The sequence below is a fragment of the Myxine glutinosa genome, chromosome 1, assembly GCF_964187855.1.
Source record: "Myxine glutinosa chromosome 1, kmMyxGlut1.1, whole genome shotgun sequence".
Classification (NCBI taxonomy): domain Eukaryota; kingdom Metazoa; phylum Chordata; class Myxini; order Myxiniformes; family Myxinidae; genus Myxine; species Myxine glutinosa.
The window spans coordinates 243,634,299-243,658,172 of NC_136261.1; the positions used below are offsets into that span (position 1 = coordinate 243,634,299).

General features: G+C 46.7%; 1 protein-coding gene across 5 annotated transcripts in view; it reads right to left on the minus strand.

Moving 5' to 3' along the window:
- Nucleotides 1-959: 959 nt before the first annotated feature.
- Nucleotides 960-23,874, minus strand: part of LOC137435506 (uncharacterized) — a 57,903-nt gene continuing 34,988 nt past the window's right edge. For 4 of the 5 annotated variants that reach the window (XM_078785548.1, XM_078785553.1, XM_068129369.2 and 1 more), the window contains 2 exons: nucleotides 4,036-4,176; nucleotides 960-3,902 (listed from right to left, as the gene is read on the minus strand). In XM_078785548.1, the coding sequence (XP_078641674.1) occupies nucleotides 2,290-3,902; nucleotides 4,036-4,176 (1,754 nt within the window). In that variant the 3' untranslated portion in view covers nucleotides 960-2,289. Of the gene's footprint in view, nucleotides 3,903-4,035; nucleotides 4,177-10,680; nucleotides 10,843-23,874 lie in introns of all 5 variants that reach the window. The other variant, XM_068129359.2, reaches the window with a different exon arrangement.

A 23,874-nucleotide genomic window follows, 5' to 3' on the forward strand; every position in this document is an offset into this window, starting at 1 on the left:
AGAAATGTTTTTATGATCAGATTCTTTCAGGATGACGGTGTATGCCTTAGGTATTGAAAATTGGATTACCAAATTTGCAATTTGAGTATTTTGCAATTGATGTTTAGATTAATGGTTAATATAAAAAGAAAAGAAAAAATGAGGCAATGTGCAATTATATATAAATATATAATTCATATTTATAAGACAATTTATGAATATAAGTTAAATTGTACTTCAATGTGAATCTTGTTCTCAAAGCATGCAAGGAAATGTGCAGGGAACCTGGAGCAAGCAGCCGACCATCTGTGAAATGACCCAGTGACCTCTAAGGATGTGAACGGAGGGAAGAATGCCGATTTAGCTCGGGGTTGGAATGTACCACTTCATTAGTGGGACTAGGGGATTGACCTTACCAGCTTTTGTGTCTTCCGTAATGATAAACATATGGAGTTGGCGCCAGAAAGGCTGGCTCTAAGTGACCCCAGAATTCCGACCATTGTAGATCAGAGGAAACGAGTTTTGTATATAACGGGACACTCCGAGGCTGTGAGTAGAAATTTCCTTCCACTGAACGACGTGTCGTATTCTGTCTGTATTCTGTGTAAAGTATAACTGTAACAGTGTTGGATTCCCTCCCCGCAATATCTGAATAAATCTCGATTTGAACTGAGTGAGTCTCGCTGAGTGAGTCTGAATCCTGCTAAGAAAGGTGTCTGAAAAGCAGCCACAACACAACCATTGAAATTGGTTCAAAATACCATGCTACTGCTTAAAATACGTTTACGTTCTGTGTTCAAAGGTATTCCCTCAATTAACAATGCTTTACCATTGATGTTGAGAAAAATATGGGAGCAACTCGCTGTGTGGCCTTCCACATTGGGACCTGTGTAACTGAGCTGCTCGGGATCAATGAGTGATGGGATGAAGTGCAATCATGCCATGATGGTAAATGCTATCTATGCAAAGCTTCCAACTGGTTTGGTGAACAACTGTTGGTTTAATCAGGATTACTCATGGGGATGTGGACAACTCCAAACTCTCCACTGACTGACAATATAAATTGCTCATACATCCATTACATATTCACAATAACACAGACAGGGCATTTGTACTTTGAGGACCTCTCTTTATTGTGAAACCCTTCATAAATTCAAGTTTCATGAAAAACATGGGCAGGAGTCTTCTTCTGATAAACAATTTTACAACAAGTGTGTTCTCCCCATATCACACATGGCAATGAAACATGGACTACAGGCAAAGATTGAGTAAAAATTGATGTCCAAACCACCATGGAAAGATTTCATCTGAGCATAACCAAAAGGGACAAGAAAAACAACTAAATCAGAGAGAAAACAAATTTTCTCGACACTAGTCACAATAAAAAAAAACTCAAATGGAACTTGGCTGGATACATGGGAAGGATAGGGACAAGAATTACAAATTGGAAATGTAAGGAAGGCCCTGGAAGAAGCACAGTAAGATATAAGATCATGTTGAGAGATTCAGTTTTGTTACCATTTGAGATTTTGGCTTCAAATTTTCAACAATCCACTGTGATGAGAACAGGGAGAATCAAATTAATAAATTTTACATTTTTTTTTTAATCTGTCATTTTCTTTAACTGCGGTTTGAGTTGAGTGGACGTGGATGGGCTTTGCATTTTGAGATTCTTGTTGCCTTTTGACACCAGTTTGCAATCATTGTTGTGGACATTCTGGATACAGGTGGTACTCTGAGGAGTTGGTGCTCACAAGGTATATGCCCAAAGGTCTGTACGCTTTCACGATAGCTTTCTCCTTCTTGGTTCACTGAAAACCTTGCCGACTGTTGAGGAACGCTTACAAGGGGGGGAATGTACAACCTCGTACAGACAATGCCACGTGAATTTAACAAACCTTTTATCAGCAAATCCCTTCCCACAGTCGGAGCACTTTTTTAAGCAAGCACTCCAGGTGGGTTGCATTCTAGAAGTTTAAGCTCCGTTTTGAAATAAAATCCTTAGCACAAATGGAACATTTAGTGAGGACGCTCTCGTTGATTGTTAGCTCCACATGCGGGTTTTAGGAGGTGGGAGAAAGTTCTCCCAGAACTCAAAATCTCCACCTCCTTTTTCGATAAAGGATCATTATTCATGAACCAGTTTGTGAAACTTCATTCTCATCGTTTTGTTCCAAGCGCTCGTTTTAGAATCCTCACTGAACCTTTGACAGCCTCCACCTGCAGCATTTTTGTCGTGATATTCCCCGGAATGCTTTTTAAGTGCTCAGTTGGGGTTTTCTTGAACATCCAGATTTCCTGTTGCTCCGACTATGACTGGTACAATTTCAGGTTTCTTGAATCTTGAAATCCTTGACGCCATTTTTCAGATCTTGGTATTTCAGATTTATCCTCTGCTGTATGGATCTTGATGTGACTTTTCAAGTTGCTGTTTTGAGAGAAACCTTTATCACATATCGAACATTTGTAAGGTTGCTCTCCTGTATGGACCCTCATATGTTGCTTCAAATCGCTGTTTTGAGAGAAACCTTTATCACATATCGAGCATTTGTGCGGTCGCTCTCCTGTATGGACCATCATATGTAATTTCAAACTGCTGTTTCGAGAGAAACCTTTATCACATATCGAGCATTTGTAAGGTCGCCCTCCTGTATGGCTCCTCATATGTTTTTTCAAATCGCTGTTTTGAGAGAAACCTTTATCACATATCGAGCATTTGTGCGGTCGCTCTCCTGTATGGACCCTCATATGTAATTTCAAACTGCTGTTTCGAGGGTAACCTTTATCACATATCGAGCATTTGTAAGGTCGCTCTCCTGTATGGACCTTCATATGTAATTTCAAACTGCTGTTTAAGGAGAAACCTTTATCACATATCGAGCATTTGTAAGGTCGCTCTCCTGTATGGACCATCATATGTAATTTCAAACTGCTGTTTCGAGGGAAACCTTTATCACATATCGGGCATTTGTAAGGTCGCTCTCCTGTATGGACCCTCATATGTAATTTCAATTTGCTGTTTAAGGAGAAACCTTTATCACATATCGAGCATTTGTAAGGTTGCTCTCCTGTGTGAACAATCATGTGTAATTTCAAATTGCCTTTTTTAGAGAAACCTTTATCACATATCGAGCATTTGTTAGGTCGCTCTCCTGTATGGACCATCATATGTAATTTCAAATCGCTGTTTTGAGAGAAACCTTTATCACATATCGAGCATTTGTAAGGTCGCTCTCCTGTATGGATCCTCATATGTAATTTCAAACTGCCTGTATGAGAGAAACCTTTATCACATATCGAGCATTTGTAAGGTCGCTCTCCTGTATGGATCCTCATATGTAATTTCAAACTGCCTGTATGAGAGAAACCTTTATCACATATCGAGCATTTGTAAGGTCGCTCTCCTGTATGGACCCTCATATGTTTTTTCAAATCGGCGTTTTGAGAGAAACCTTTATCGCATATCGAGCATTTGTGTGGTCGCTCTCCTGTATGGACCCTCATATGTAATTTCAATGTGCTGTTTAAGGAGAAACCTTTATCACATATCGAGCATTTGTGTGGTCGCTCTCCTGTATGGATCCTCATATGTAATTTCAAATCGCTGTTTTGAGAGAAACCTTTATCACATACAGAGCATTTGTGAGGATGTTTTCCAGTGTGGATCCTCATGTGTATTTTGATGTTACTCGTTGAAGCAAAATCCTTTCTGCACACATTACACTGATAACATATTCGCTTTTCTTGAACCTTTTTGTGTTTGTTTAATTTCATATTAATCTTGGTGTGGCGAGGCCCAGACAAGTATTTGTATTTTACTGGAAGTGAGACTTGATCTCGTGATTGTTTCTTCAAAAAAGGCTTCTTCCTCACTGTCAAGCTGCCAATGGACCTCATTTGTCCCATATTACTTCTTGTTTGTTCTACAAAAAAAAAACAAAAAAAAAACACACTTTCTTTTTTTTGTCAAAATCAAAATATTTAACACTTTTCTGAAAATTATATATTTTCTCCATACAAAAGGCTTTATGTTATTTTTTTAATGTTTCCACTCACCAGTTGCAAAACAGGAAGCACTTCCATTTGTCATGTGAATATCATCTGAAACTTCCTTTGCAGAAGCACATTTTGAATCTTCTGTGACAGATGAATCGTTGTCATGTTGTTTGCCTTCCACATTTACAGGATAGACATCACCTGTGTATAAATCAGTGTCAGTATCTTGCAGGGAAATGAGATGGAGAACCATCTCGGGAGTTCATAGAACATGTTACGCCATGGAATGTATACTTCAATTTAAACATAATAATGACGTTAAAGATTGTGAAATAAAAATTCCGGATGTTAAGTCCGATTGAAGCAGTCTTCTGCATCACCCTTACACACCACCTTATTTACTATGTCCAAGTACTGCTAAACTGGAGATTATTGGAAATAAGAAGAAGGCGATTTGTGTTCAAGTATTATACAGAAATACAAGTTTGTGTGGCAAGGGTGCCCGGAAGGCGTGCATGGTGTTAGTGTCCTGATTTCTGAGGAATTTGTAGAGTGTGGTGAGTGTGACAAGAGTGAATGAAAGGTTGACGATTGGAAAGCTCTTGGTGAACGTCATCTCGGGATATGCTCCGCAGGTCGGTCAGAGTGATGAAGAGAAGGACAAGTTCTGGTGTGCAATAGAGAAGCTGATGGAAAATGTGAAAGAAGAGGAAGTTGTTGTGGTAGGAGGAGATCTAAATGGACATGTGGGAAGGAGTATAGACGGTTTTGAGGGAGTTCATGGGGGTTACAGATATGGTGTGAGGAATGGAAAAGGTGAAAGGATTTTGGAGTTTGCTGATGGAGCTGGTTTGTCGATTTGTAATATTCAGTTCCAGAAAGAGGATAATAAGCTCGTCACCGACAAGTCAGGTGGGTCGACGACAACCGTCGACTTCCTGATGGTGCGGAGGCGAGATAGGGAGCGCCTCCGGGACACAAAGGTGATCCCGGGGGAGGAGGCTGTTTCACAGCACCACTTGGTTGTCTGCGATATAAGGGCGAAATGTGCGAGGAGAGCTCAGCGGGTGAAGGCCCAACCGAGAATGAAGGTGTGGAGGTTGAAAGGGGTGACAGTGAGGGAGTCATTAAAAGAGAGGCCGAGTATGGTGGAGGATGATGTGGTTGAGCCTGAAAGTGGTTGGATGTCAATGAAAGACAGTCTGTTGGGAGCCGTTGGTGAGGTATGTGGATGGACAAAAGGACCACCGAGGCACTCGGAAACATGGTGGTGGGATGATAAGTTGGAAAGAGGATTGACGAGAAGAGGAAGAAGTTCAAGGGGTGGCAGAAGGCGAAGGGTATGGGGGCAGAGCATGAAAGTTATAAGGCAGCCAAGAAGGCTGCAAAGAAAGAGGCAGCAAAGGCGCAGGAGGCATCTTGGAAAAAGTTCGGAGAACGCTTGGATTTGGAAGAGGGTCAGAGAGAGGTATTCAGGATTGCAAAGCAGATAACGAAAGAGAGGTGTGATGTGATGGGGGTGAGTTGCTTGAAGGATGAAGTGGGCCAAATCGTTGTGGACCCAGATGGAATTAAAGGAAGATGGAAGAGGTATATTGTCGCACGAATCCCTCAGTTAATACTAGGGCTCGCGGATGACCAAACAAGCTTTAACTCCGAGGCGACGATCAACTCGGATTCGATCAACTCGACAATCAACCACTATGAAAGCACGGGAGGAAGAATGAAGAGAAAGAAGCGGCAAGCGCGTACCTGTAATGCGGAATGAACTCAAACGGGAATCCGGGATAAAATGTACAAAAATAAACATGTTTATTTTGGAACCTGATACAATGAAACGCAACGGAAGAACTAACTATGGTTCCTAAACCGGGATCTCGCACTCGGACTTCATATGCAGGACAAGGGGAATGAATTAAATAAAAGAATCGTCGTGTATTTGTGAAATGTGGTGCGAGCTTATCTTTGTCTGCAGTGGTGCGTCCGTCGTCCAACGCGGCCCCGTCTGGCCCCGACGCCTGAGCGAAGAAACTTCAGTCCGCCTCGCTCGCGCGCTTCTACAGGCCCCGAGCGACCCGCTCAGCGGCACGCCCCGCTCCAAGCTCCTCGTCGGTCGCAAACGAGGTCGGTTCGCTCACTGCACCAAGCCTCGCTCCCAGCACCAAAAGCACTGCAAAGGACAGAGCACCGCTCCAAGCACCACGGCGAACCAAAAGCACCCAGAAGACTCAGAGAAGATGCCAACAACCACGCAGGGAAGAAGAGCCAACAGATCTCCAAGAGCGAAGCACGAAGGGTCCAGCGCAGAGAGAGCTTCAAGCACGAAGGGTCCAGTGCCGAGAGAGCTTCAAGCACGAAGGGCCCAGCACTGAGAGAGCTTAAAGCATGAAGGGTCCAGTGCAGAGAGAGCGTCAAGCACGGAGGGTCCAGTGCAGAGAGAGCTTCAAGCACAAAGGATCCAGCGCCGAGAGAGCTTCAAGCACGAAGGGTCCAGTGCAGAGAGAGACAAAATGTCGGCGAGAGAGTCCTTTTGTCACCTGGAGTGTGACGTCAATCCTTTCTCTGCCCCAACCAGACCCTCATATCTTCTTGGTCTCTCAAACCTTCTCCCGCCACCGGCGCTTGTCCTCAAATCAGCAACCCACTGTTGAGGAGTGGCTTGGCGCCCTCCGCATCGACAGGCCGAATCTTCGCACCTTCCGCCTCAACCAATCACACGTTCCCTAGGCGTGGCTCCAGCCTGCAACGATGTTCGTCACGAGGCCAGCTGGTGTTGTGGCTGGCTGCGGCCCCATACGGCGGTGCCCCAATCTGGCTTCCTGCCAGTTTTCTTGCAAAGTCATTGTGGTGGAGGGGAATTATTTAATGTGTGCTAAGGACCTATCTAAGTGTTTATGTGAGTGTGCAATGCCATAAGGGACACAGGTTTGATCACCAGGTCTAACACACAGGGGTCTTATCTTAGTCCCGACAACTATTTAACACACGAACATCCTTGTATGTTCACAGGTATACACTTACCCCGACAAACCGCCTAACACACAGAAATTACAGGTAGATTCACTATCCCAACAGAAGAAGCACGATACCTGTTCAGATCTACCTGGGTCTAGAGTCTAGATATTCCTCTACCAAAATTCACAACAATATGGAAATGCTGTTGAATGCAGAGAATGAATGGGATGGCAACAAACAAAGTAACCCAGTTTTAGGACCGGCAGAGAAGATAACCGAGAAGGAAGTTGAGGAAGCGATAAAAGCAATGAAGAGTAGAAAATCGGGAGGGCCGACGGGAGTTGTGGGAGATATGTTGAAGGCAGCAGGAAGTTGGGGTGTGAAGAGAATGACAGAGATCTGTAATCTGGTGGTGAAAGAAGGCCGCATTCCAGTGGATTGGGAACCGAGTACCCTTGTCCCTCTATACAAGGGGAAAGGTGGCCCTCTGGACTGTGGCTCATATCGAGCGATAAAGTTATTGGAGCATGGAATGAAGGCTTTGGAAAGGGTGTTGGAGAGGAGGAAAAGGTAGAAAGTGAAGATCGACGAAATAGAGTTTGGATTCATGCCAGGAAGAGGAACGACAGACGCACTTTTTATTGTAAGGCAGTTGCAGGAGAAGTGCATGGAGAAGAGGAAGAAGTTGTTTCTTGGGTTTGTTGATCTGGAGAAAGCATTCGATAGGGTTCCACGTGAAGTAGTGACATGGGCGTTGAGGAAGTTAGGAGTGGAGGAATGGTTGATCAGAGTGGTGATGGCAATGTACGAAGAGCGAGCACAGCTGTAAGGACGAAGGACGGGAACAGTGGTGAGTTTGAGGTGAAGGTGGGAGGGCATCAGGAGTCGGTACTAAGTCCACTACCCTTTGTAGCTGTGATGGAGGTGCTGGCTCAGAACGTAAAGGAGGGTTTACTGTGGGAGTTGTTGTTTGCAGATGATCTTGTGTTTATTGAAGAAAGTATGGATGGATTGAAGGAAAAGATGAACAAGTGGAAGGAATGTATGGACACAAAAGGTCTGAAGGTGAATATCGGAAACCGAAGGTGATGGCAAGTGGTAAAGCATGCGGTGAGCTGGAAATAACTGGGAAGTGGCCGTGTGCTGTGTGCAGGAAGGGTGTCAGAGTGAACTCCATTCAATGTACAATGTGCACCGAGTGGGTTCATCAAAAATGTAGTGTTCTGCAAGGGTCATTAAGCAGTGTGGCAGCTACATTCAAGTGCAAGGTGTGCACAGAGGGAGCTGCAGATGGAGGAAATGTTGAGTTGGATCTTGGAGATGGCGTGAAGCTGGAAAGTGTGAAAACATTTTGCTGCCTCGGAGACATGCTGAATGGAGAAGGTGGATCAGACTCGGCAACGGTTGCTAGAGTGGTGAGATGTGCATGGAAGAAGTTTCGGGAACTGAGTGGCGTGCTGATGAGGATGGGAGTGTCGTTGAAGCTGAAGGGAAAGGTGTATGCTGCATGTGTGAGAAGTGTTATGATTTCTGGGAGCGAGACATGGGTAATGAACGAAGAGCAGCAACGAAGGGTGGAAAGGGTGGAAATGTGAATGGTTCGGTGGATGTGTGGAGTATCGTTGAGAGAGGAAGACAAATGATGAATTGCGAAAGATGATGGGAATAGAGTCTGTGATGGATGCTGTGAAGAGAAACAGGTTGAGATGGTTTGGTCATGTGTTGAGGAAGGATGAAAGTGACTGGTTGAGAAGAATGATGGAAATGAATGTAGAAGGAGGGAGAGGATGGGGAAGACCGAGAAAGACTTGGCTAAAGGTGGTGGAAGAAGAAATGCGGGCAAGGGGATTAACAAGGACAGATGTAGAAAATAGGGGAAAATGGAGAAGATTGTTATGGGGCCCGCAAGGCTAACCCCCCGCTCGAGCAGAGAAAATGGCCTTGAAATGACTATTGTTGTTGTTGTTGTTGTCGTCGTGTTCAAGTATAAAATTCAATTTAAATAGAATGAAGATTGTGAAATTCATAAAACAATTTCTGGAATTTACTGGTTGCACAGTGTCTGTGACATCACCATATCCAACACGTCACATTAGTTATTTGTGCCTGCTATTTGTGTCCTTTATGATGTCATTCTAAACAACAATATTCCTGTTTGGAATGATTTTCAATTTTGTTTGCCTGCAAGCTGGTAAATAGTGAAAATATTGTTGCAGACGCGGGGTTTGGGGTGCATCACGTGTGGGACTTCTCGGACTCTCCCTGACCTCTGAACCTACAGGCCGCTGTGCCGTGGATAGGTTTACGGCCCGACGGGATGTTAAGCAACTACTGACACCGACTGAAACTGCCAAACCTGGCAACACAATTGATCTCAGCAGGCTTCCATGGCAGGAACAGGCAGGCAGCTTCTCCTCGGGTGCCCAGCGCGTTCAAACAGCAGTGATTGCTCTGGCGTTACAGCTTTTAAGCCACTTCCGTACTCAATATTCTGTCCTAATTAAACCCCCCTCTGTGGATATATTCGGCAATGCATCCCGTCGCCTGTCAATTAATTTAAATTATCGCACCGACATTCTCCGAATTTCCTTCAGGGAACTCCGACGTGTTCTCCACATCCACTGCTCATGCTGCGGAACCTCTGCAGACGTCACACACATAAGCGCCGCCCCGTAACCTTCACCACGCCCACTCTCGCATCGTGGTACTTCCCCCAAACCATGCACGCTCACAAGCCGCCTCCTGGACGAGCACACACAACTTTCACACCCGGCCGTCTCATGATCCCTCGCACACCATTTATTCACACAATGCACTCGACAGTCATTCTCACTCCATTCACACACATGGGTCACCCCATGACAGTTTACACACGACTTTACATATGAGCCATCCCGCCGAGATTCCACAGCTGAATTTGTCATTCATGTAGGGTGCACCATTCGTGCGACGCACGCTCAGCCGCACACCATTCCTTGGGAAATCTTTGTTCAATCATCTGCACACGGGCATTTGTCCCGGCATGGACCATTCACACACCGTGACATGCAGTGCATTGAACTCTGACCTCCCTTGGTCCGGAACGGATTACAAACTTGTTCTTTTTAATCTCCCGCACACAGGACCAGAACATACAGGCATTTTGTATGTTTCACGCTCGGGCGGCTCAACCCTCCCGTCAGTCAAGCTAAGGGCTACCCACATCTGGGTCTGTGCATGACCCGTACTCTCGCGCGTTCATGCACTCCACTCTGCATGCTCCCGGCACACACCCTTTCACACCATGCATTCGCTCCAGCTGACACAGCCTCACCTCGCCGTGGTCCGCTTTGATCGCTCATATCCTCTCGACCTGCACCTGACATGCGTTATCCCGATCTTTACACTTTTTGCTGCACCTGACATGCGTTAGATATTTCACATTAGACAGAAAGGAGGAATCTTTTGGCATTCCTCTTGCGGGAGGTTGGGATAGAGGAGAAAGCAGGATGCAGGTAACGTGTTCCAGAGTGATGCTGTGCGGGGGGAAAACAACAACCAGAATAATACCGTATAGGCTTATACGTTATAGTCTTACTCCTTACTTCGTTATAGTCTGATTATAAGGCTTATACATTACAGTCTTACTCCTTGGGACAGTTGTTGTGTATGGATGGGAATTGTACAGTGTAAACTGTATGAACTGCCAAATTATAGTGTATGAACTGCCAAACATTTTGAGCAACCGAACGTGTGCTAGGGTGGAACAACCTGATAGACCCTCGGAGCACATTCCGTCGTAATATCTGCAGAAAGGGCTCAAGGAAGCAACAGAGCGGCAGAATGAGAGAGGTTCCAGGGATGATGCCAACCCCTGTCCCACCAGATTGGCAGCACATCGCTGGATTCTGTCAAGGGGAGATAGGTAACAGGCTGCAGCACCAGCCCAAATATGGCAATGATACTCCATGACAGGACATGTAGTGGCCTTGTATAGATTAAGCATAGCATCTTGAGAAAGGTATCACTGAGCACGAAATAAGCTTCAAGGCATTGGGAGGTGCTTTTAGCTCAACAAGAGATGTACATTTCCCAGCTGAGGTTTGAGCTGATATCCAATCCAAACAGATGGATAACGGGGAGTTCCTGAAAAGGTGAAGAATCCAGAGACAGGGTCGGAAAACAAGTTGATGTTGAACGAGACACAAATACCTTACATATGTGTTATGGACAGGTGATTACTTACTGTCCCTCATGTACCACAGAGCTTTGACAATTTGCAAGGAAGTCAGAGATTGTACCAAGCAATTTTCCAGAAATGCCATATAACTTTAGCCTTCGAGATGTCAAGAGCAACAACCCTGGCTTCTCCACGATGATCCAAAGCCCTATTCACATGTCCAGTCATTGAATGCTGGGAATTGAATTTACATGTTCAGCCAACCAGTCGACCTTTAATGTCTAAAGCCATACTCAACATCATTCAGGAGGTTGCGGATTTCAAGATGAGTCATGAGTTGTCGATTTATCAAGGATTCAAACACTTTGCTGATAATGGGTAGAAGGCTAACATGCCGATAGTTAGAAGGAAGGATCTGATTACTCACCTGAGCCGTTAAAGAGAGGGACAACAGAAGCCTGATTTCAGCCAAGTGGAAACACAGACTGACATGCACAAGCAATACAGTTTTGAGAGAACAGAAGACAGTTCAAGTGAACACATCTTCGAAGCAATTGCAGGGATTCTATCTGGTGCAGTAGATTTTGAAATGTCAAGCCTTTGAATAATCTTAGCAACTTTCCTGGGTGTGCTGATGACAGTGGAAAGCCTGGTGTCAAGGCGAGAAAGACAAAGAGGCAATGTTTGTCTGTGGTCTTCAAGTGTGGAGTTTGCAGCAAAATGCTCAGCAAAGAGGTTGACTTTATCAAAAGGAGAAGTAAGCACTTCAGGGCAATTGAAGAGGACAGGAATCAATGATTGATTAATTATGGTTGAGAATGCTATGAGCAATTCTCCAAAAATCTCGAGAACCGAGATGCTTATTTGAGATAGAATGACAAACAGATTCTGCATACTGTCGCTTGGCATTCTCTCATACTCGTTTATAGTGGTTGTTCGCAAGGTGAAACAATTGATGTGCCTCACTCCAACCAAGACAATCACACCGTTTGAAAAAGTGATTGTGATGACAAGCCGGAGTGAACCATGGCTGAGTGTGGTTTCACTTGGTAGGTTTGAGAAGGGAGAAAGAGGTCGTACCAACAGGGATCCAGTCAGTGACTTCCTTGGCAGTTTCAGATGGGTTGTGACAAAGGAATGAGTTCCAGTGAACATGGGCGAGAAAAGAACGTAAGGCATCCCAGTCAGACTTGCTATATTGGAAGACAGTTCAATGGACAGGATGAACAACAGTTGATGGTGAAGAAGAAGATACCTGAACTTTGATGTTGACATAATGAAAGCTTTGTTTGTGGTGAGGAGCTCAGAGGTGCCAAGGAAGGACTTCACACGACAGAGGATGCCCAGTTTGGCTTTGGAGGCCAGCTTGGAAATGTGGTTTTCCCAGGAAAGATCATGGCAGATCGTGAGACCCAAACGCTTGATTGACAGAACCTCTTCAGGAGGATTGTTGAGGAAGCAGGTGTTTTGGTTGAGAAAGTAGATCGTTTCCCAGATGGTATTTATGGAGAGACATAGTGAGGGTGTACGATTTGTCAGGATTGAAAGACATGTTCCACTTGTTTGACCAGTTTGTGATTTTATCCAGGTCTGGCAGAGAGTGAAAAGGCTGCTGCCTGCCTATCTGAGGGTTGAGATATGGAGCGGCAGAGGGTGGAGTCATCAGCAAAGAGACAGAGAGGATTTTCAAGAGAGTCAGAGAGATTATTGATGAAGACCAGAAATCGCACAGGGCCCAGAACAATGCCTTGAGGAACTCAAGCCTGGACAGGAAGCGGGAGATGAGAGAATTCCATTCAGAGCCACACATTGACTGCGACCGGAGAGGAAGTCCGCAAGCCATGCATGGATATTTCCATGGATACCGCAAGAGGAGGGTTTGGTGAGCAGGGCGGGGTGCCAGACTGTGTCGAAGGCACGAGATATGAAAAGGGAGACGGCTCTAATTTCCTGTGTGGCATTGAGGACTTCCCTCCATCCATTGTTGAGAGAGCAGAAGCAGAATGTCCAGAGGAGAGTGGCCTTGTCTGAATCCAAATGGATGATCAGAGATCAAGCCATTGGAGAGGATGAAGCATTTAATATCAGAAGCGATGATGGATTGCCTGACGTTGTTGATGATTGGGAGCAGGCTGATGAGTGTCGTTGTCAGGATCTGTTTTTGTACCATATTGGAGAGAAAGCAGTAATGTTGGCCGATTTCGAAGCAGATGGCAGACGACCTTGAGCAAAAGAAAGGGTGAAGAGAACAGAGAGGATGAGAAAGAGTGGCAGAGCAGGATTTTAGGATCCGTGGGCTGATGCCGCCTGGTCCAGTTGCAGAATCAGTCGAGGTTTGACAGAAACTTCTCCACCTTGTCGGTAGAGAACAACACAAAATCCAGGAGCACCTGCTGGGTATGACTGGGTAAGGTGGGTACAGAGAAAGATGGGTTTGGGACACAAGATTTTGAGGCAAACAGAGAGTTGGGGCATTCAGCTTTTTCACGTGCAATGTCAGCTGTGCAGCTGTTTGAGTTAAAGGAGGGGATGGACTGGGAACAAACACCAGAAACAGATTTGAATAGATGCCACCAGGATTTGGAGGAGGGAGACAGGTTTGAGAGTTCAGTCTTGAGAGGAGAGATATATATGGTTTCCTGGCTCTCCTGAAGGTAGACGCTCACTACTTCTGAGCTTTCTGAAAGGAACTGAGATTGCTTTCAGTTGGATTCGCCTTCCATGAAGCAAAGACAAGTTGTTTTGAGGGCACCTGCCTCACCACAAGATTCAGCGTACCATGGATCGGAGGAAGGGTATGACAACTGAAGACGAGATGGGATGAATCTGTGCATGAGAGAGAGGCATTTTCTTTGGAAGAATTCTCAGGATGAGTTGATAACAGACAGTGGAGATGAGAGACCAGTCCAGATGTTTGGTGGCTGCTTGAAAACCATGCCAGTCGGCCTGAGTGAAATGCCAGACATCAGTGATGAGATTGGGAGCAGGCTGATATGGCCCAGAGGCTCTCTGAATATGGCCCAGAGTGATGTCCACTTCGACAAGCATATGATCACATGAAGTGATTGGAGAAGAAGAACAGCAGACATTTGCAGAGAAGTTAGTCATAACCAAGTCAAGAAGAGATGATGTCCCGTTGACTGAGATCCGGGTCGGGAAATTGACAGATTGTGTCAGTCCAAATGAGTCGCAGACGTCTTTGGTGAGTTGCCGTGGCTGGTGCGAAAGGTGCCTCACCCAACCAGCTGGCATTATGACAGTTGAAGTCACCACACATGAGGAAGAGAGAGTTGGGATGAGTGGATAGAAGTTGGTCCATGTTGTCAGACAACGAGATGTAAATTGAGTCATCACTGTTTGATGGACGGGACAACACACATATCAAGCAAAGGTGGGGGCGGAGGGGAAGCTGTAGACAGAGGTACTCCTGGGGGTGTGGTAGAGAGGGGGCAGTGCAGGGAGAGTGAGGAAGTTTTTTTTTTTTTTTTTTGTTGTATACAGAGTCGAGGCTCGTGAAAGAGCTAACATTAATCAAACAAACAAATCAATCAAACAAGCAAACAAAGTATATAAAAAGGGGAGCGGTCGACAAGATGGAGAGAAAAGGGTAGGAAGCACACAAACACAACATTTGAGGGCAGGGACATCGGGAGATGTGTGGGAGGCAGAGGGCCTGGGGGGAGGCAGGATAGGTATAAAACGCAAGGACACCAAGGACTTCCAGGAAAGCAGACAAAGGTCACCTCAAAAAAGTGGATTTGGGGTGAAATTAGTGGGGGTAGAAAAGATCAAGGTTTTGGATTGGGGAAGATATGAGATGGTGGTGAACAGCCGTTTTAAAGACCTGGAGGGAGGAGTGGGATTGAAGAGAGTGAGGGAGTTTGTTCCAGAGGCGGGAGAAAAGAGGAATGAAGGAGTGAAGGTGAGCAGAGAGTCTTGATTTTGGCAGTTTAACCATAAGAGGGTTGCAGGCAGATCTTGTGCGACCTGCAGGAATATTTGGGGGACAGAGCCCAGAGAGAACTGGGGGAGCAAGGCCGGAGAGGAGTCGGTAGAAGACGTAAAGACCACCAACCTGCCTGCGGTGAGTAAGTGAAAGGCCCTCGGAGATAGCGTCATCGCGGGAGAATCCAATGATTCTGAACGCTTTGGTTTCAACAGCGTGAAGACGGGCTAGGTGTGAGGCAGGAGCACCAGCCCAGAGGGGAGAGCAGTATTCCATTGAGCTGCGGATGAAAGCCTTGTATGTGGTGAGGAGCTCAGGTGTGCCAAGGAAGGACTTCGCACGACGGAGGATGCCCAGTCGGCGACTGGCTTTGGAGGCCAGCTTGGAAATGTGGTTTTCCCAGGAAAGATCATGGCAGATAGTGAGACCCAAAAGCTTGAGTGACAGAACTTCTTGGACAGGATTATTCAGAAAGTAGATGGGAGGGTTGTCCAGTCGGTCTTTTCGGAGAGACATCGTAAGAGTGTGAGATTTGTCAGGATTGAAAGACATGTTCCACGTGTTTGCCCAGTCTGTGATTTTGTCCAGGTCTGCAGAGAGTGAGGAGGCTGCAGACTGCCGATCGGAGGGATGTGGAATGGAGCGGCAGAGAGTGGAGTCATCAGCAAAGAGATAGAGAGGATTTTCAAGAGAGTCAGAGAGATCATTGATGAAGACCAGAAAAAGCACAGGGCCCAGAACACTGCCTTGGGGAACTCCAGCCTGAACAGGAAGAGGAGGTGAGAGAAACCCATTCAGGGCCACATGTTGACTACGACGAGAGAGGAAGTGCGCCAGCCATGCGTGGAGATTTCCATGGATACCAAAGGAGGAGAGTTTGGTGAGCAGATCTGGGTGCCAGACCATATCGAAGGCACGTGATATGTCGAGGGAGACAGCTCTATTTTCCTGTTTGGCATTGAGGACCTCCATCCATTGTTGAGACAGCAGAAGCAGCATGTCCAGAGTAGAGTGACCTGGTCTGAAACCAAATTGATGATCAGAGATCAAGCCATTGGAGAAGAGGAAAGATTTCATATCCGAAGCAATGATGGATTCCATGACTTTGCTGATAATTGGGAGAAGGCTGATTGGTCTGTAGTTGCTGGGATCTGTTTTTGCACCTTTTTGTGCACAGCGGTGATGTTGGCTGATTTCCAAGCAGATGGCAGTTGACCTTGAGCAAAAGAGAGGGTGAAGAGAACAGAGAGAGGGAGTGAAAGAGCGGAAGAACAGGATTTTAGGACCCGTGGGCTGATGCCGTCAGGTCCAGTTGCAGAATCAGAGTCGAGGGTTGACAGAAACTTTTCCACCTTGTCAGGAGGAAAGGACACGGAGTCCAGGAGCAGCTGGGTACGACTGGGTACAGTGGGTACAGAGAGGGATGGGTTTGGGACACAAGATTTAGAGGCAAACACAGAGTTGAGGCATTCAGCTTTTTCACGTGCGGAGTCAGCTGTGTAGCCGTTTGAGGTAAGGGAGGGGATGGAGGGGGAACAAACACCAGAAACAGATTTGACCAGACGCCACCAGGATTTGGAAGAGGGAGACAGATAAGAGAGTTCGGTCTTGAGAACGGAGAGATATTGTTTCCTGGCTCTCCTGAGGGTTGACACACACTTGTTTCGGGCTTTGTGAAAGGAAATGAGATTTCCTTCCATTGGATTTGCTTTCCAGGAGACGAAGGCAAGTTGTTTCTGGGCAACAGCCTCACCACAAAATTCCGAGGCATTCGGCCTCGAATGTTGATAAATATAGCAACTCCACCACCAGGACGAGGATCAGGTCTATTAAACCGGAGGAGGGAGTAACTAGGAAGAGATACTAAGGAATCAGAGACATCTTGAAGGAGGAAAGTTTCTGAAAAGCAGATTTCATCTGGTTTGTCAGGAGCAATCTGTATGGAGAGATCAGTCAAGTTTGAGTGAAGGCCCCGGATGTTTGAGGTCCATACCATTAAGGAAGAGGGACGGGGAGCATCGGATACAGGCGATCCAGTGGGGTAAGATGAGGGAGGTATGGAGAGCTGTTGGCAGTGTGTCGGAAATTGCAGAAGAGCTGGGAGAAGGGGAAGGATGAGGAGGACGAAAGGTTAGATGGTGATGGGATGAGGGGGCAGTGAGAAGTTGTTTAATGGGGGCAGAGCGAAGTAGAAGGTTGGAGGAGGTGGAGGTATGAGATGGAAGGGAGAGGAAGCGGGGAGGAGGAAACTTTGAGGAGGGCAGGGGGGGGGGGGGGTTAGAGGGGAGAATTGAGGAAGAATGGTGAGGAGGAAGATTTAAAGGGGAGGGGTGAGGGGAGGTTTGGAGGGAGAGGGATGAGGGGGGAGGCTTGAAGGTCAGGGATGAGGGGACGTTTTGAAGGGAAGGGGTGAGGGGGTGGGTTGGGAGTCCTGAAAGTTTTGAACGATTAATAAAAAATCAAACGTTTTTTTTACAAACTGGGGTTCTTGAGATTTTCAAGGCAGAGATCCGTTTGAAAACATCAGAGGAGGGGTGAAATACAGGTGAGTTTATAGAATGAAGAGAAAGCTGTACGAGATTGATTTTTTTTTAACGGAATGATTTAATGACGGATATCTTTAACGGATATCTTTCGGTGTGTGAACTTGTGGTGTGCACCTTGGAAGTTTCTCAGTGTTTATCTTTCATAAATTAATCGTTTGTTTGCCGCATCGCGAGCAAGGCCTTGCAGCCTCAGGCTTCCCCCGTCAAAGGTTGTTCCTTCCTTCGCTGTTTTGCTAGCTTTATTGATTTCCCCTTCTCCACCAAGCTTCACCAAACATCTACTATTTGTCTAACGTTGTAACCCCCACACCCCCCCCCAAATACAAACAAAAAAAACAAACAAAAAAAACTTTTATTTCCCTTTCTCCTCGTGTGCTTTTGCCTCTGCCCACGTGCGCTGTCTCGCCCCGCCCCCATTTTCCCCTTGCCTTCCACCTTTTGCCCTGTTCAAGTGACTCGTGGTCGTCGCTCTTGGCTTCCTCTCCCCATTGGTATTTTTGTGAATATAAGATTGTTCTTCACAGTTCTGTTTAAATATGTTTCAACTATCCTCTTCAGTGTTTTATTCAGTGGTTTATTACAACACGCTGTTTTTCTTCTTATTTAAAAGGCTCCTTTCAATTTCCTCTTTAACTCATTCCATTTCAAAAAAATATTCAATCTCTTATGATTCCAAATCACTCCATGCTCTAAATTCTCATTCATTCCATCCCTCCTCCATCGTTCTTAAACGAATCGCGAACTTGAAAATCACAACAAACCCAATTTGTTATATATGTTCATCTTTCATTAATCATCCACTTTCTAAACTCCCCCCATGCCCCTCCCCTTCAAAGCTCCCCCCCAACCATCCCTCCCAAATTCTCCCTCCTCCCACCTCCTTCTCAAAGCTGCATCCTCCCCACTTCGTCTCCCTTCTATGTCATACCTCCACCTCCCCCAACCTTCTACTTTCCTCTGCCCCCCCTCAAACAAACTCTCACTGTGCCTCATTCCATCACCATCAAACCTTTCGTCCCCCTCATCCTTCCCTTTCTTGTAACTCTTCTGTAATCTCTGACACACTATCAACTGCTCTTCCTACCTCTCCCTCTCACCCTTCATCTGACCCTACCCCTCCCCTCCCCTGTCCTGCACCCGATGCTCCCCCTCTCTCCTCACTAACGGTATGGACCTCAAACATCCGGGGCCTTCGCTCAAACCTGATTGATCTCTCCATTCAGGTTGCTTCTGAAAATCCAGGCTTGATCTGCTTAACAGAAACTTTCCTCCTTCAAGATGTCTCTGATTCCTTAATATCTCTTCCTGGTTACTCCCTCCTCTGGTACGATAGACCTGGGCCTCGTCCTGGTGGTGGGGTGGCTATCTTTATCAAAAACTCTCTTCCTCACTCTCCCTGCACTGCCCTCTCTCCACCCCACCCACAGGAGTACCTCTGGCTACGGCTTCCTCTCCGCTCCCACCTTTTGTTCATATGTGTTCTGTACCGTCCTCCAAACAGTGATGACTCCATTTACATTTCTCTGTCGGACAACATGGACCAACTTCTATCAACTCATCCAAACTCTCTCTTCCTCATATGTGGCGACTTCAACTGTCATCATGCCAGCTGGCTGGGTGTGGGTTCATCTCTCACCAGCCATGGCACCTCAGCAAAGGACTTCTGCGACTCATTGTGACTGACTCAATCTGTCAATTTCCCGACCCGGATCTCAGTCAATGGAGTATCTTCTCTTCTGGACTTGGTTATGACTAACTTCCCTGCAAATGTCTGCTGCTCTTCTTCTGCTCCAATCGGTTCTTCTGATCATGTGCTTGTAAAAGTGGACATCTCACTGGCCATTCTCAGAGAGCCTCCTCAGCGCCGACGAGTCTGGCATTTCACTCAGGCCGACTGGCATGGTCTGCAAGCAGCCATCAATCAACTGGACTGGTCTCCCATCTCTAATGCCTCTGACATCAATTCTTCCTGGGAATTCTTCCAAAGCAAACTGCTCTCTCTCTCTCATGCACAGATTTATCCCATCTCGTCTTCAGTTGTCTTACCCTTCCGCCCGTCCATGGTACACTGAATCTTGTGGTGAGCAGTTGCCCGGAAACAACTTGCCTTTGCGTCTTGGAAGGCAAATCCAACTGAAGGCAATCTCCGTTCTTTCCACCAAGCTCGAAACAAGTGTGTTTCTACCCTCAGGAGTGCCAGGAAGCACTATCTCTCCACACTCAAGATTGAACTCTCAAACCTGTCTCCTTCCTCCAAATCCTGGTGGCGTCTGGTCAAATCCGTTTCTGGTGTTTGTTCCCCCTCCATCCCCTCCCTTACCTCAAATGGCTACACAGTTGACACTGCACGTGACAAAGCCGAATGCTTCAACTCTGTGTTTGCCTCAAAATCTTGTGTCCCAAACCCATCTCTCTCTGTTCCCACCTTTCCCAGTCGAACCCAACTGCTCCTGGACTCTGTGTCCTTCTCTCCTGACAAGGTGGAGAAGTTTTTATCAAACCTCGACTCTGATTCTGCAACTGGACCAGATGGCATCAGCCCTCGGGTCCTAAAATCCTGCTCTGCCACTCTATCTCACCCTCTCTCTGTTCTTTTCACCCTCTCTTTTGCTCAAGGTCATCTGCCAGCATCTTGGAAATCAGCAAACATTACCGCTTTACACAAAAAAGGTGCAAAAACAGATCCTTGCAACTACAGACCAATCAACCTGCTCCCAATTATCAGCAAAGTCATGGAATCCATCATTGAGATCTCGCGAGATCTTGATCGGGGCGGTCACGGATTTTCGAAACTGTTCCACGATCTTCGCGCACGCTCGAAGCTAAGTCATTGTCACATTTGTATTCTTGTCTAAACTGTTTATCTTACGTGTGTGTACCTTTTAAGTGTCCCTCGGAAGTTTTATCGGGGTTAATCTTTCATACCTGTAAAAAATAGTCGAGTATCTCGTGCCGCGCGCGGCCACGCGGCCTAGTTGTTGAAGCTTCCGACCTGGAGGCTTGGTTTCTCTCCGGGCATCCAAAGTGGTTATTTTTTCATTCGTGTGTTTGTCAAATTTCAACTTGTTACTTTATCGTCCATGCTTTATTGTTTGTTTATAGTTAGTTTTGGTTTGAATTTCCTGTAACTCGTAATTAATTAATCCTGTTCTGCGCCTCGTGTGCGGCCTTGTACCCCTGTCGGTGTTTGTTAACTTAAGTCCCCTACATCGTGTTTTGCTTGGCTCTCAGTTTTTCCCTTCTACACCGAACGTAATACTCTCTGTCTAACGTTTTAAATCCCCACCCCGCCCACCCCCCCCCCCCCAAAAAAAAAAAACATTTATTTTTCCTTTCTCCACGTGTGCCGTTGTCTCATCCTGTACTTTCTGTCCAGGTGTATCGCGGTGCTTTTCGCCCCGCCCCCATTATCTCCTTGCCATCCACCTTTTGCCCTGTTCACGTGACTCGTGGTGGTCCCTCTCGGCCCTCCCCCCGTTGGTATTTTGTGCATATAAGATTGTTCACGGTTCTGTTTAAATATTATTTTAAATATGTTTAACCTTTCCCCTTCAGTGGTTTATTCAGTGGTATATTACAACACGTTGTTTTTCTTCCTATTTAAAAGGCTTTTCTCAATTTCCTCTCCAACTCATTCCACGTCAAAAAAAAGGAATTCAATATCTTATACGTCTCCCTCACTACATGGTCTAAATTCACATTCATTCCATCCCTCCTCCATCGTTCTGAATCGGATTGCTAACTTGAAAATCACAACAAACCCAATTTGTTATCAATGTTCGTCTTTCATTAATCATCCACTTTCTAAACTCCCCTCTTGCCCCTCCCCTCCAAATCCCCCCCCTTGCACCTACACTCATAAACTCCCCCCTTTCCCCTCCACTCTTAAACTCCCCCCTTGCCCCTCCACTCCTGAACTCCCCCCCCTGCCCTTCCCCTCCTAAAGTCCCCCCTTGCCCCTCCCCTCCAAATCCCCCCCCTTGCCCCTCCACTCCTGAACTCCCCCCTTGCCCTTCCCCTCATAAACTCCTCCCTTGCCCCTCCCCTCCAAATCCCCCCCCTTGCCCCTACACTCCTTAACTCCCCCCTTGCCCCTCCACTACTAGACTCCCCCCTTGCCCCTCCCCTCCTAAACTCCCCCCTTGCCCCTCCCCTCCTAAACTCCCGCCTCACTCCTCCCCTTCAAAACTCCCCCCCAACTCCTCCCATTCAAATCTCCCCCCATACCATTCCTCTCCAATTCTCCCTCCTCCCCCCTCCTCAAAGTTGCCTCCTCCCCACCTCGTCTCCCTTCTATCTCATGCCTCCACCCCCCCCCAACCTTCTACTGTCCCATGCCCCCCCTCAAACAACCCCTCACTCTGCCTCATCCTTCCCTTTCTTGGAACTCTTCTGTAATCTCTGACACACTATCAACTGCTCTCCCTACCTCCCCCTCTCATCCTTCATCTTACCCTACTCCTCCCCTCCCCTGTCCTGTACCCGATGCTCCCCCTCTCTCTTCTTTAACGGTATGGACCTCAAACATCCGGGGCCTTCGCTCAAACCTGACTGATCTCTCCATACAGGTTGCTTCTGACAATCCAGACTTGATCTGCTTAACAGAGACTTTCCTCCTTCAAGATGTCTCTGATTCCTCAATATCTCTTCCTGGTTACTCCCTCTTCCGGTATGATAGACCTGAGCCTCGTCCTGGTGGTGGGGTGGCTATCTTTATCAAAAACTCTCTTCCTCATTCTCCTTGCACTGCCCTCTCTCCTCCTCACCCCCAGGAGTACCTCTGGCTACGGCTTCCTCTCCGCTCCCACCTTTTGTTCATATGTGTTCTGTACCGTCCCCCAAACAGTGATGACTCAATTTACATTTCACTCTCTGACAACATGGACCAACTTCTATCCACTCATCCCAACTCTCTCTTCCTCATATGTGGTGACTTCAACTGTCATCATGCCACCTGGTTGGGTGTGGGTTCCTCTCTCACCAGTCATGGCACCTCAGCAAAGGACTTCTGTGACTCACTGGGATTGACACAATCTGTCAATTTCCCGACCCGGATCTCAGCCAATGGAGTTTCTTCTCTTCTAGATTTGGTTATGACAAACTTCCCTGCTAATGTCTGCTGCTCTTCTTCTGCTCCAATCGGTTCTTCTGATCATGTGCTTGTCAAAGTGGACATCTCTCTGGCCATTCTCAGAGAGCCTCCTCAGCGTCGAAGAGTCTGGCATTTCACTCAGGCCGACTGGGACGGGCTTCAAGCAGCCATCAATCGTCTGGATTGGTCTCCCATCTCCACTGCCTCTGACATCAATTCTTCCTGGGAATTCTTCCAAAGCAAACTGATCTCTCTCATGCACAGATTTATCCCATCTCGTCTTCAGTTGTCTTACCCTTCCTCCCGTCCATGGTACACCGAATCTTGTGGTGAGGCAGTTGCCCTGAAACAACTTGCCTTTGCCTCTTGGAAGGCTAATCCAACTGAAGGCAATCTCAGTTCCTTCCACCAAGCTCGGAACAAGTGTGTGTCTACCCTCAGGAGTGCCAGGAAGCACTATCTCTCCTCACTCAAGCACGAACTCTCAAACCTGTCTCCTTCCTCCAAATCCTGGTGGCGTCTGGTCAAATCCGTTTCTGGTGTTTGTTCCCCCTCCATCCCCTCCCTTACCTCAAATGGCCACACAGTTGACATCGCACGTGACAAAGCCGAATGCCTCAACTCTGAGTTTGCCTCAAAATCTTTAGTCCCAAACCCATCACTCTCTGTTCCCACCTTTCCCAGTCGAACCCAACGGCTCCTGGACTCTGTGTCCTTCTCTCCTGACAAGGTGGAGGAGTTTTTGTCTAACCTCGACTCTGATTCTGCAACTGGACCAGACGGCATCAACCCACGGGTCCTAAAATCCTGCTCTGCCGCTCTATCTCACCCTCTCTCTGTTCTTTTCACCCTATCTTTTGCTCAAGGTCATCTGCCAGCATCCTGGAAATCAGCAAACATTACCGCTTTACACAAAAAAGGTGCAAAAACAGATCCTTTTAACTACAGACCAATCAGCCTGCTCCCAATTATCAGCAAAGTCATGGATTCCATCATTGCTTCGGATATGAAATCTTTCCTCTTCTCCAATGGCTTGATCTCTGATCATCAATTTGGATTCAGACCAGGTCACTCTACTCTGGACATGCTGCTTCTCCTGTCTCAACAATGGATGGAGGTCCTCAATGCCAAACAAGAAATCAGAGCTGTCTCCCTCGACATATCACGTGCCTTTGATACGGTCTGGCACCCAGCTCTGCTC